Below are 12,705 nucleotides of genomic sequence, written 5' to 3'. Positions count from 1 at the left end.
TCCTGCCCCACCAAAATCTAGATCATGAGCCTAGTCTAGAGGTATGGCAGTTTAATAAAACAACAAGTCCAAAGGATCAGGCAGTAATCAATGTACATAGGCAGGCAAGGGTCAAATGATCAGGAAAACAGGCTAAACTAGGCAAGGCAGAGAATCGAGATCAACAGGGTAAACAAAGTCAAGAATCAGAAAAGCAAATACGAGATAAGGCTTGGAATAACGACAGAGACTGAGCAACTGAGTGTAATACTTCGCAATAGTAAATGAACAGTCTCTTATATGTGTGGTGTGATAGTGAGTGTAAATTGGATGCAGGAGTGCGTGATTAGAATGAATGTGAGTGTTCAGGGAATTGCGGTCCAGGACGGGAATGTTTGAAGGCCGCAGTGCAGGATGGGAATTGTAGTCACTGGTTTGATGTGATATGACATTACCTCACAGCTCCCAGGTTTGATCCTGAGCTCCATGTTCACAGTTTCATCCCACCTCCCAAAAAATGTGCCAGTAGCTACATTAAATTCCCCCTAGATTTGAATGAATGTGTGTGCAGAGTGTCTGTGCATAGTGCCCTGAACTATGGATTGGTGTTTCATCCAGCATGCATTCCCACCGTTTGTTTGTAAACACCCTGTTCCAGTAAGTTCTGAGCCTAGTTTAATGGCTCTGCTGATCGGCACCTGATACGTTGCATGTCTATCGACTTTGACTTTGATTTGATTTTTTTTTTATTCTGCCTTGTTCAATAAACTCTGCATTTGCATTCAAACCCTGCCCATGTTTGACATATTTAAAAGTGATTGCAAGATTGCAGTGCTATTTAGCCCTCGTAATTCTTTTTTAAATATGAACCTTTTTCAATTTTGAAGCCATTAAAACATATGTTAACCCATCTCAGGCAACAATACCTTTTTTTAAACAACTTTTTTTTTGCATCATTACAGACCATGGCTGCATTTTGCTCTTAAATGATTAACACAGGTAAAAGAAACAATGTTGAGGGGTTTTTAATTGAACAAATATACAAAACGTGGTTTAAAAAAGTGCCCTCATAAATAAATATTTTTTTTAAATCATTGAAAACAAAGACAAAGGTATGAGAGAACTTAATTGTCAGATTCCTGTGATCTGCAGCAAGTTTATCTTATGCAACTTCCTGTTGAGCTCATGACTTGATATATTTCATACAGTGTATGTGTGCAGGTAGTGTAAAATGTAGGAAGGTAAAATGCATCTATGATGGATGACTCATGGCAAAAAAAGGGATTTTTAAATGGATGCACACATTAATGTGAAAAACATCTGACTTTGTCACATTCATGTGTGAAAATAGTTCAATAATAACATTTTAAGGATGGGCAAAGATGGTGTTTTCTACATGCTGTGTTAATGTTTTAAGATATCTCTCAAGAACATGCACATAATATCATATGATGTTAAGGAAGCTATGTTTAAAATGTCTTCTAGCATAACTTTATATACAGTATAAAGCTTCTCATGATGTGCTTGCGACATCCAGTTTATCTTCACAGACTGGATTTGTGTGCTTGCTGTGAATATGTGGTCCCAATTGTATCTTAATTTTTATATTTACTTCTAAGGATCTGCTGTAGTTAGTGTTGATAGTACGTTTGTTCATGTGTTGAGTTCATGTGAGTGTTAGTGGCTTCTCTGTCTCTGTGATATTTACAAAGACTGCTTGTGCACACTGCTCTCTGACAAGGAAGTGTTTTTATGTTGCTCTGCATATGCAAATCTTCTGTAGACAGAAGTGTACAGTACGCTGAATATTTAGTTGTGGGTTTCTGCTCTTTTGTATACTTACCATGCACTGTTGCCCCAGGAAATCAATAAATGAATTCATTAATTTTCTGAATATCACATGATGGCGTCAGATGTTATTGTTGAATAGTCTGAAGTTCACCCTCTAATACAGTATAATAATTCTCTTATTAGAATAGTGTCAGGTGTTTGACAAGGTCAGTTATATTGTACTATACTCTGTAGTGTAATAACGTTTCGCTTTCAAATAAGCAAGTTAAGTCTTGATTCACAGAGTATTTCGTTGATCCAAATATATAATTCAGAATAAATAAATAAATAAATAAATATTTTAAAAACAAAAAACCAAGAACAAAAAAAACAAGATGCTTTATGATAAACAAAATAGGCCCACAGACTATGGAATCTAAGTGTGTGTATACACATCCACTTTTCATGTAAAAATGCCATAACAATGTGTGTAATCAATGATGTGTCCTGAAATCCTGAGCATGAACGTAAATGTAAAGCACGAGGTAAATGCAAATGTTTGTTTGGCGCTGTTGCTGTTTGCTGGCATGTTTAAAGAATGAACCATTTACAGAGTATGTTAATGTAATGCAAATACAATTTGAATAATTCACCTCCTTCAACTGACATTGTGGTTCACTTTTATGAGGAAAAACAGTTGTACAAAGTATGTGCAAAGTAAGAAGTCCATAATAGTCCTAGTGCTAGAGCAAAAACTGAGATTGTTTGAATTAATATGTGTAGATGACTAGGAAAACCCATCGGATGTCACTGTGGCTAAAACAGCCAACGAATATCATGTCTGGACTAAAATGTTTGGGGTTTTTTTTTTACTTGGACGCCGGAACTTTAATAAACCATAAATGTATTTCATGTTTTTATTGACTGTTTTTGATGTTTACAAAGACTTGATTGTGCACACTTCTCTCTAATACGGAAGTGTTTTTATGTTTCCCTCCATATGTAAATCTTCTGTAGACAGAACTGTACAATACTCTGATTATTCTGTTATGGTTTTTGCTCTTTCGTATACTTTATCATACACTTTGACATCACAACTTTAAGAAACCTTAAATGTATTTCAAGTTTTTATTTACATTTTTGATATTTACAAAGGCTCTTGTGCACACTGCTCTATAACAAGGAGGTGTTTTTATGTTTCCATCTATATTTTAATCTCAACCAGAGTGTCTTCATGCAGAGATCATGTTGAGGAAGGAGCCAGGATAAAAAGGTCTGACTGTCTTTGATTAAATTGTTGTGTACTTACATACCATAGTAAAATGGATACACGCTGAATCTTTTTGTAGTCAGATACTGACTTAAATTGTCTGTGATGCTCCTGTGCTGTAGTCAAAAATGAAATCTTTAAAGAGAGTTTTCTCCCGTTTTGAAATTTCTAAGTGACCAGACTGTATGGTGAAAAGCTGTATAGATTCAGTATGATGTCTTCTCCTTGGTAGATCAGTTACACAATATTAGGACATGAAGAGTAAAAATGAAGTAATGGGAAAATAATAACATTTTAAACAAACTGTAAAGCAAGTGTCATATTATTGTAATAAAAAAAATAATAATAATCACACTTAAATTCGAAAGAAAAACTCATTCAAAACATATAAAACATTCAGACCAGGTATCCCACTGAGTGCAATGTCCATCACTGGTGGCGTGGCGGTTAAGGCTCTGGGCTATTGATCGGAAGGTCATTGGTTCAAGCCCCAGCACTGCCAAGCTGCCCTTGGAGTTGGGCCCTTGAACCCTTTCTGCTCCAGGGGCTCCATATCATGGCTGACCCTGCGCTCTGACCCCATCATAACATGCTGGGATATGCGAAGAAAAGAATTTCACTGTGCTGTAATGTACATGTAACCAATAAAGACTCGTTATCATGGTTCAGACTGTCCTTAGTCAGAGAGAACTCGGAAATGAAATTGATGTGACTATATACATGTATTAAAATCACTTCGATGTACTATTGGCAAATTCCAGGTGACCTCAAAGTTTCAGTATGACTTGAACCCAACAAATAAAAACATTAATGCATGTTTATTTGCACAAATGAGAAAAGCCTCAATGTTCTGTTCCATGCTGCACCTCACATTGTAAATGAGGAGGGATTTTCGTTATGTGGTGCAGTGATGGACTTGTGTGCAGAAATGTACAGTTCTGAAGTTTGATGAGAGGATGGTCTGGAGGAGAAGTATTTCTTCCCTAAGCACCACAAATCCTCAATGATCTGCAAGAAATGGTTCCTGAAATTGACTCCGATGAAGGCGTAAAGGATGGGATTGAGGCAGCAGTGGAGATACGCCACACTTCTGGTCACAGACAAAACCAAGTGGATGTTCTGTTCTGCATTGCAGTCTCTCTGCTTGAACAACCGAATTGTGTGGATCAGGAGCGTGACGTTATAGGGCAAATGACAGAGGATGAACACAAGAACTACAGCCAGAACCACGCGCAGTGCCTTGTGCCTTTGATAATTTTGTGCTCTGAGTAGAGTGTAAATGATGCTGCAGTAGCAGAAGCCCATCACCAGCAGAGGTATGAAAAAACCCACAGACACCTGCGTGCTAGGCAGAAGGATTTTCATCAGCTGTGCTGTGCCATTTGTCGCAAATGTCAAGCTACACTCAATTTCTAGAGTTCCATTAATATAATCCTGTCCTAGATCGGAGTATATGAATGTTGGCAGGGATAATACAATAGCAAATAGCCATATTATTGTGCAGAGGAGACGACTGTATATCTGGGCTCTGGAGCGAAATCCAAACGAACGCCTTGCTTTAACGATGGCTATATAGCGGTCTCCGCTGATGCAGGCCAGCAAGAGCAAACTGCAGTACAGGTTGATGCTGTAGCTTCCTCGTAGTACCTTACAAGCCCAGGTACCCATGCTCCAGTTATACTGCTCATTATAAATGATCAGAGGCAAGGCAAGAACAAACAAGAGATCCACCACGGCCACGTTTACTAGATAGATATCTGTCATGGTCTTGGCTTTTTTATAAAATGCATATGTGACAAGGACTAGAACATTGCCCAGTAGTCCGAGTGCACATATGAAAGAGTAAATTTGGTATGTCACGTTAGTTTTGCTTTTAATGTCACACAATTCATCATAATCTTGGTCTTCATCATCATAGTTATAATAATCCGAAGGTTGAGACCTGTAAAGAAAGCAGATGGAGTAAAACAGTTACTATGCGATTTAATGCAATTTAGGATTAGATGCTTGTTTAGGGTGGAATAAAGTAGCGTTAAACTGATTTATTGCTTCAAAAATCTAAAACGGTGTCTGTATTTGGGCATAGGCATGGTCTAAACTTTGGGGGGAAGTTATTGAATTAAAACCCTACAACTATGCCCCAAGAAACATTCAAAAGCAAAAATGTCAGCATTGTCTGTATGGTGTGTACAGTAAACTCAGGCTCTGAGAGTTCCTCTGCTACATCACTGTTTTTTAATCCAACTCACACAGTTATTACGTTTGTTTTTACATCCTCATCATATTTCTTCCTTATCACATTCTTCCTTCTGTCCCACGAGCTACATATCTGACTGTTTAGTCACAGCCACAAGTTTTCATACCTGACCACTCGACCGCATGAAAGTACAAACCTCCCGCCAGTGTGACTTTTTTTTCCGCAAGATGCACACCGCTAGTCAAGACTAGATGCCTTGTGTGGGAAAGCTTTCTTAAAAAAACAAACCCCCATCTGTATACGTATGTATTTAGAACACATTATCTGCTCATTCTGAATAATGTATTCATAAAATGCTCTCAAATAACTGCAGGGAATTTTTTTTTTTTTTTTTTTGAAAATTGCTGTAAGTAAATAACCTGTATGTATAACAATTTAGAATGTTAGTAAATACCTAATACTGTATTGTAATTTGGCATAATTGTGGAAGTAGATATCACCATTTAGGCCAAACAGTTGCATGTATTATATCTGATATTTGACCTCAGGGCTGTAGATTGGTCATACGCAATGGAGCAATTACATTACATTTAAGCAATATCTCACAGGCAGGAGTGCTGTTGTACTGTACCACAGGTAATCACAACCATGCGGGTATTCAGTACAACAGCATGATTGTGAGTGTGATATTGCTTTTATACAACAGTTCCATAAACAAGAAATGAATATTGAGTAACTGACATCACAGACAAAATTTTGGCCAAATACTTTGTTTATTTTTACTCCGTCAATGAAAATATTTCTCAAAGAAGCCACAGCTGGATAAAATGCAGCATGTTTTCAATGCACACACTGACTGACAGAATGTAGCAAGTGTACTAACAACTTTAACTTAAGGAACTATTGCTATAACTGTCATTTTATGTAGCGAAAACAGACAAGCGGAGTGATACAAACAGTGAAATGTATCACAAACAGTGATACAAACAGTGAGTTTGTTTCAGGTCCTGCTGATGATCATAAAACATAAACCCACCTATAAACATAAAAGGACATCTGTGAATAGACACCCATGTTAGACACCTGTGTCGAATTACCTTATCAGATGTATACTCGGTGACCTCACCTGTCGAATTACCTCACCCCACTGTAATGCAGGTTTATTTCTGTATATCCCGAACAGCATGGTGCTTTGTAATGAAAAGAGTGCTTTGATAAGCCACTGAGGTTTTAATAAAGCACAGACAAGCTGGGCAAATTACAAGTGTATGTTTTATATTCGCATATAAATTCTAAACTAGGTATATTGATCAAGTAATTTTCATGTGATTGCTTTAAAAATAAATAAATAAATAAAAATAATTAAACTAGCATGAAGATAATTTATGTGTTTTGTTGGCCAGTAAAGCAGTGAAAGTTGGGGCACTGTGCTATAGTTCTGAATAAATGCAGCTTCATATTTAAGAATCAAGCATACACTATATGGCCAAAAAGTATACAGATACCTGACCTTAACACCGCTATGAACATACATGTATGTACGTATACAATGGATGCTGTAACATTACAATTTCCTTTCATTGGAACTAAGTGGCCCAGACGTGTTCCAGCATAACAGTGTTCCTGTGTACAAAGCGAGCTCCATGAAGACATGGTTTACCAAGATTGGAGTGGAAGAACTCGAGTGGTCTTCACAGAGGCCTGACCTCAACCCCACTAGACTTTGGGATGAACTGGAACACCGACTGCACCCACCTCGCTCAACATCAGTGTATGACCTCACTATTGCTCTTGTGACTGAATTTGCACAAATTCCCACAGCCACGCTCCAAAATCTAGTGGAAAGCCTTCCCAAAAGATTTGCGGATATTAAACAGCAAAAGGGGAAATAACTCAATATTAATTCCCATGGTTTTCAAATGGGACGTTCAATACTCAGGTGTCCACATACTTTTGGCCATATGTTGCTCTATTTTTGTTTGTGTGTTTGTTTGCTGCAGGATGCAGTACTCTCGAAATCAGAAACGCTAAGTAAATCAATCACATCTGATTAAACTTGGCAACGATATCCAAACTATAAAATGAATTAACACGGAGAAATGCATCAGCTATGCAATATGATCGCTTTGGTTCACGTTTGACTGATTGAAAATAAAAGATTTACACCTATTCCAGTAATCATCTTTGCTCGAATCTGCATGGGGAAACAGAGTAAACAATCAGGAATTGCTGGAAGAGCCTATTGTCATGTTGGGTTTACTGAAAAATACACACTGCATCTACATATATGCTTTGCTAACATACTATATTCATTATAATGGAAAAATGTTATTGTTTAAATAACTTTAAATAAGTTGACATCCTAAGCTCTAAACCACTCTGAGTCAGTATGTGGCCAAGAAATGAAATATTTTATTACTAGGATGTACATACAGTATACAGAATATGTTTTTGCTTGTCTTTTTCATGTTTAATTATATATGCCACACTGTAAAACCGGATAAGTTCATTTAACTCAAAAAATTTGAGGAAACTAATTATCTCAAAATTTTTAAGTTGATAAATCAATTTCTTTAAGGCAAATACACTTAAATATAACAAAAAATTAACTCAAACTTGTTATATTTAAGTGTATTTGACTTATCAACTTAAAATTTTTTAGGTTAAATGAACTTATCCGGTTTTACAGTGCACAAGACATGTGACAGACATCTTTGCTGTTTTTTTTTTTTATTATTATTAAAAACTTGGCTTCATATTATTTGAACATTTGATATTTTTATTTAAGTGGTGAATATGTTTTCGTGCATGCACCTGAAAAAAACAGGCGCTATGAAAAAACAGTAAGTGGCCCCTTTTTGTTGATGGAAAGAGTAGAGAGGTAATGACAAACTGTGTATAGCAGGAAATGGGCTCTAGACAGTATGTGGACCTGATATTACAGTACGTTCAGCGCGTTATATTATTAGCATTATCAATATTTTACTTTTGCTTGTTTATCAACCTCACAGAAAATATAAACATGAAAAATAATAATTGTTTTCAAGACATACAATTCTGTGCAAAAGTTTTAGGCACCCTATTTATTTATTTATTTATTTATTTATTTATTTATTTATTTATTGTACAAATTTTGTTATATTACGTATATTACGTGGGAGACATTTTTCAGACAAAAAAAAAAAAAAAACATAATGAAAGCTGCTGGGTTTTGCTGCAAAAATAAGTGCAACAGTCAAAGTCTCCAGAAGAACCCTGTCTGGTTCTGCAAGATGCTCAATAAAACTTACAGCTCATTTCTTTATAAAACTGCACTAATTCTGCCTGAGACTACCATTTGTATTTTTATTTTTTTGTCACACCAAATATTGACTTTGTTTCGGTTACTTCTGTTTACTGCTCTTTACTGTGTTTTCTTTTAATTGTAGAAACATTTCATTTCATCTTTGCTCTACAGCATTTCCTTGCATGTGCCTAAAACTTTTCCACAGTACTGTACATTCATACAGTTTGTGCAACAGGGATGTCTAAGAGTTAAAATGCATTTATAGCTGGGGGGAATTAGTTAATTGCCTACTTGAATCAGTTCAATGTGAGATATGCTTTCATATTGCTTTTTAATACTTCCACAGCTATTTCAGTAACTGATCAATCATCTGCCAGGATCTCTGCATTTTAAGTAAAGTATCCTAAAGGAATTTGATACCTCTGATACTTTTCTGTAACTATAATGTAGTAATCCAGCTGCATCAGATGATCTAAGAGAGCAGTGTTAAAATTATAATTAAGAGCTTTCGGAACCTGCCCAAGACAAAAACAGCACATGAGACCTAGGTCTTTTACAGAGAATTTAAATAAATAAATAAATAAGCTACTGTACCCGTCTGGTGATGTAGTCTGTTCACCCATTTCCTCTTCCAAAAGAGTGCTGTTTTGGATCCAAATGTTCCTGACACCACTGAAGTGTTATAGTAAGAAGCAGCTGTATGATACAACACCCTTCTCCTCTTTGGTGTTTTTCTAACACAGTTCATCTGCGTGCCTTTTTAAAAACTTCCTACCTGTGATAACAGAGTCCCTGCAGCCGCCCACGGTGTGCCGCCCATCATGCAAGGCAGGTTTTCTAAGGCAGCTCTGATGACTGATTCCTTTTAGATAGACGACTAGTGGGTTCTTACCAACATGACTTATTCTATAAGTGGGACAGAATGTAGACTAGTGTTGTTTTCTGTGTTTCTGTGCAGGAGATGAACACATGAGATAAAAGGAAACTCACGTCAGTATTTCAAGACAGAGTGCAACATGAAAGCCAATGGCCAAGTAAGCAAAAGTAGAAAAATCCCCTAGAATGGAAGAATGTTCTGCAATTGAGCTGTAAATGCTTAAAAAAAAAAAAAAACACTGCCTCTATTCTTTATACTGTTTGGAGTTCCTGTCAGTCAGTCGCTTAAGTTCCCCTTATGGAAAATAATAAAATGCAACCTCATGTGTCGCTTTATTAATTTGTTTGTTTGTTCGTTTGTCTGTCTGTTTACTTTCCTACCTACTTACTTACTCAACCTCTTAAACTCCATGCACATTTCTGCAGGTCTAAATGAATGTTTCTCATTTTAATAACTAAACATGTTTCCAAATAAATTGAACATAGTTACTGAATAATTCATGAGTTAATGACTGCCCTGTTGTATGAAGAATATCTGAATAATACGGCAGGATTTCAAAGGGTTCATTCTATCCACAGTCTGTTGTGTTGAGTAGGTCACAGTTCCCAAAAAATGAGAATTTGTTTTAAAACAAATAACAAATAAGCAGATTGACCCACAAGGCCATTGCATTGGCTAAATTGTGGTATTCTGTTCTTTTTCATATATATATATATATATATATATATATATATATATATATATATATATATATATATATATATATATATATATAATGTGTGTGTGTGTGTGTATATGTATATATATATATATATATATATATATATATATATATATATAATGTGTGTGTGTGTGTGTGTATGTATATATATATATATATATATATATATATATATATATATATATATATATATATATATATATATATATAAACCCTCTAGTCAAATATTTCCCTTAAACTCACTATTTTTCCATCATGAAATACCTGCTGAAAATATCTATATCAAGATCACTTCTTTGAGGCTTAGATTTTCATCTAAACCTTGTGAATATAAGTGAATATAATCTCTAAACAAGGGGTGTCCAATCTTATCCAGAAGGGGCTGGTGTGGATGCAGGTTTTCATTCCAACCAAGCAGGAGCCACACCTGAGTCTATTGAAAGCCAAGATCAACTGATTAAACAGGTGGAATCAGGTGTGGCTCCTGCTTGGTTGGAATGAAAACCTGCACCCACACCGGCCCTTTCTGGATAAGATTGGACACCCCTGGTCTGAACCATATGAATATAATTGAGGAGTCATGCCTATACAAGCTATTATACAGTATATACACATTAACAGTGCAAACATGACTTCTAGACTCACTGACACTTTTTTTTATGAAGAATATCTGAATAATTAAGACACAATATGACTTTGCAACAAACAGAGAAACATAGTCAAACTAATTAAGGGCTAAACACAGAAAAGGTGTACACATTAGAGGACAAACCAAACAAACGTTTTTCTTCATAAAACAGGGCATTCATTAACTCATGAATTATTCAGTAACTACGTTCAATTTATTTGGAAACGTTTAGCTATTAAACTGCGGTTAGTTTGAAGTACAATAGATTTAATGAAGTGCCACCCTCTAGTGGACACACAGTGCTACTGCAACATACCTGTATGGTTGAATTAGAAAAGAAACTGATGAGACACATACGTGTATAAATTAGATTTCTTAATTCAAAAGTCGCATTAAAGAGTTCACTTTAAAGAGTTCACTTTTCGAGATTGGGGTACATGTTCTAAAGTTTAGTTGCTCAGCAGTAAAATAACCTGCAATTGCAGTTGCAAATCACAGGGGTTTTTTTAACGCACTAATTCTAATACACAATTCTTTCTTTAGTAATAACAACTTAAACTGAGATTGGAGAATGCTCTACATAAACAGATTTAAAAAAACAAACAAACAAACAAACACAAACAGGCAATTAATTGATATGGCTGTGAAGAGACATCTGTTTAGCATTTCTGGAAGGAGTCTCCAGTATCAGTGTTTTGTAACAGTCAAAGGGAAAGCTGTAATGCGAGGGGGGAAAGGATATCATTAAAAAATGATTAGCATTGACAAACTGTGGCGATATAAGAAGAATAAAATATCTTGTGTAAGAGTTTAATCATGAATAGTTCCAACATAAGTTTGTTAAAACCATAGGCAGTATGTCAAGAATTCTCTCTCCGCATGTGGTGTGACTTCCACTAAGGATATGAGAGCTGCTTGTGCTTGTTATTTGTTCTCCATGTGCTTTTTTGTGTTTTCCCTGTGTTTTGTGTCTGTGTTTTGGATTCTGCCCCTGTCATGTCGTTTGTTTGGTTTGTTCCTCTAATGTGTGCACCTTTTCTGTGTTTAGCCCTTAATTCGTTTGTCTTTGCTTGTTATAAAGTTGTACTGTGCATATTTGTATCTTTGATAAATATGTCTCATTTTCTTGTTTGCTCTTTGGTTTAATGTTTCCCTCTGTATTATATATGGATTGTACTAGTTTAATGCTGCCCTCCTGTGTATTGACACACACTATAGACTATGATTATGAAGGTTGGAGTCACCTTAATAAAGCACAATCCAAGCATCTGCACTCACATCCTGCCCCAATCTTCTCTATGTTACACATGGTAGAGCGCTGTTTTTCCTTTCTTCTCTCAAAGAATACTTGCTTTTCGACATGTTGAAACCTATTACTGGGACAATGTTGGCATTGCATGTGTGTTTGCATACCACAGAATAGATTGCAGAGGTACAACACAATAAATGATTCACAACCCGTTTTATTTACAACCTTTTATGAACAGTTTTTTTTTTTCTTAATCAACAGTTATGTTTTCGGATATGCTGGCAAATACCAAATATTTTGGAAGCGTGTTATATTACATTATAACTATTCGGTCCATAGAGGATTTCACAGTTTGTTTGTTTTTTTGTGATCGTTACAGCCAATAACGCTTGGTTTTGCTGCGGCTTATTTCAAAATGAGTTTTTTTGTGTGTATTTTTTTGTTTTGTTTTGAAAACTACTTGAATTGGCGAAATTGCAGTTGGGCGAAATTGTCTTGCATAGACACGGTCTTTCATGGTGATATATTGTTGGTAAATGAGACTTTATAGCTGCACTCATGTTCGACGCACGTGAATCAAAGAGGGCTTTGACTGAATGCGCGTCGTGATGCATCTTGGCTAAAATCTGCAGAAAATCTGCGGTAATTTTGAAAAATTACAATCTCCTCTGAATATATCAGCGTTTGCTTGATTTTGTGTGCAACTTCTGCTATCGCAAAATCATGAA

The 12,705-nt window shown here is 35.9% G+C and overlaps 1 protein-coding gene across 1 annotated transcript; it reads right to left on the bottom strand.

The window, feature by feature from the left end:
* Positions 1-2,652: 2,652 nt before the first annotated feature.
* Positions 2,653-9,370, bottom strand: ccr6b (chemokine (C-C motif) receptor 6b). The gene is made up of 2 exons (XM_017475303.3): positions 9,097-9,370; positions 2,653-4,961 (listed from the first exon to the last, which is right to left on the bottom strand). Exons 1-2 carry the CDS (start codon positions 9,123-9,125, stop codon positions 3,887-3,889), a joined length of 1,104 nt encoding a protein of 367 aa, XP_017330792.1. The 5' UTR covers positions 9,126-9,370; the 3' UTR covers positions 2,653-3,886.
* Between the last annotated feature and the right edge of the window lie 3,335 nt (positions 9,371-12,705).

Source organism: Ictalurus punctatus, chromosome 9 (genome assembly GCF_001660625.3).
Source record: "Ictalurus punctatus breed USDA103 chromosome 9, Coco_2.0, whole genome shotgun sequence".
Classification (NCBI taxonomy): Eukaryota; Metazoa; Chordata; class Actinopteri; order Siluriformes; family Ictaluridae; genus Ictalurus; species Ictalurus punctatus.
Note: the sequence above shows the minus strand (reverse complement) of the source record. Positions and strands in the feature narration are given on the sequence as shown.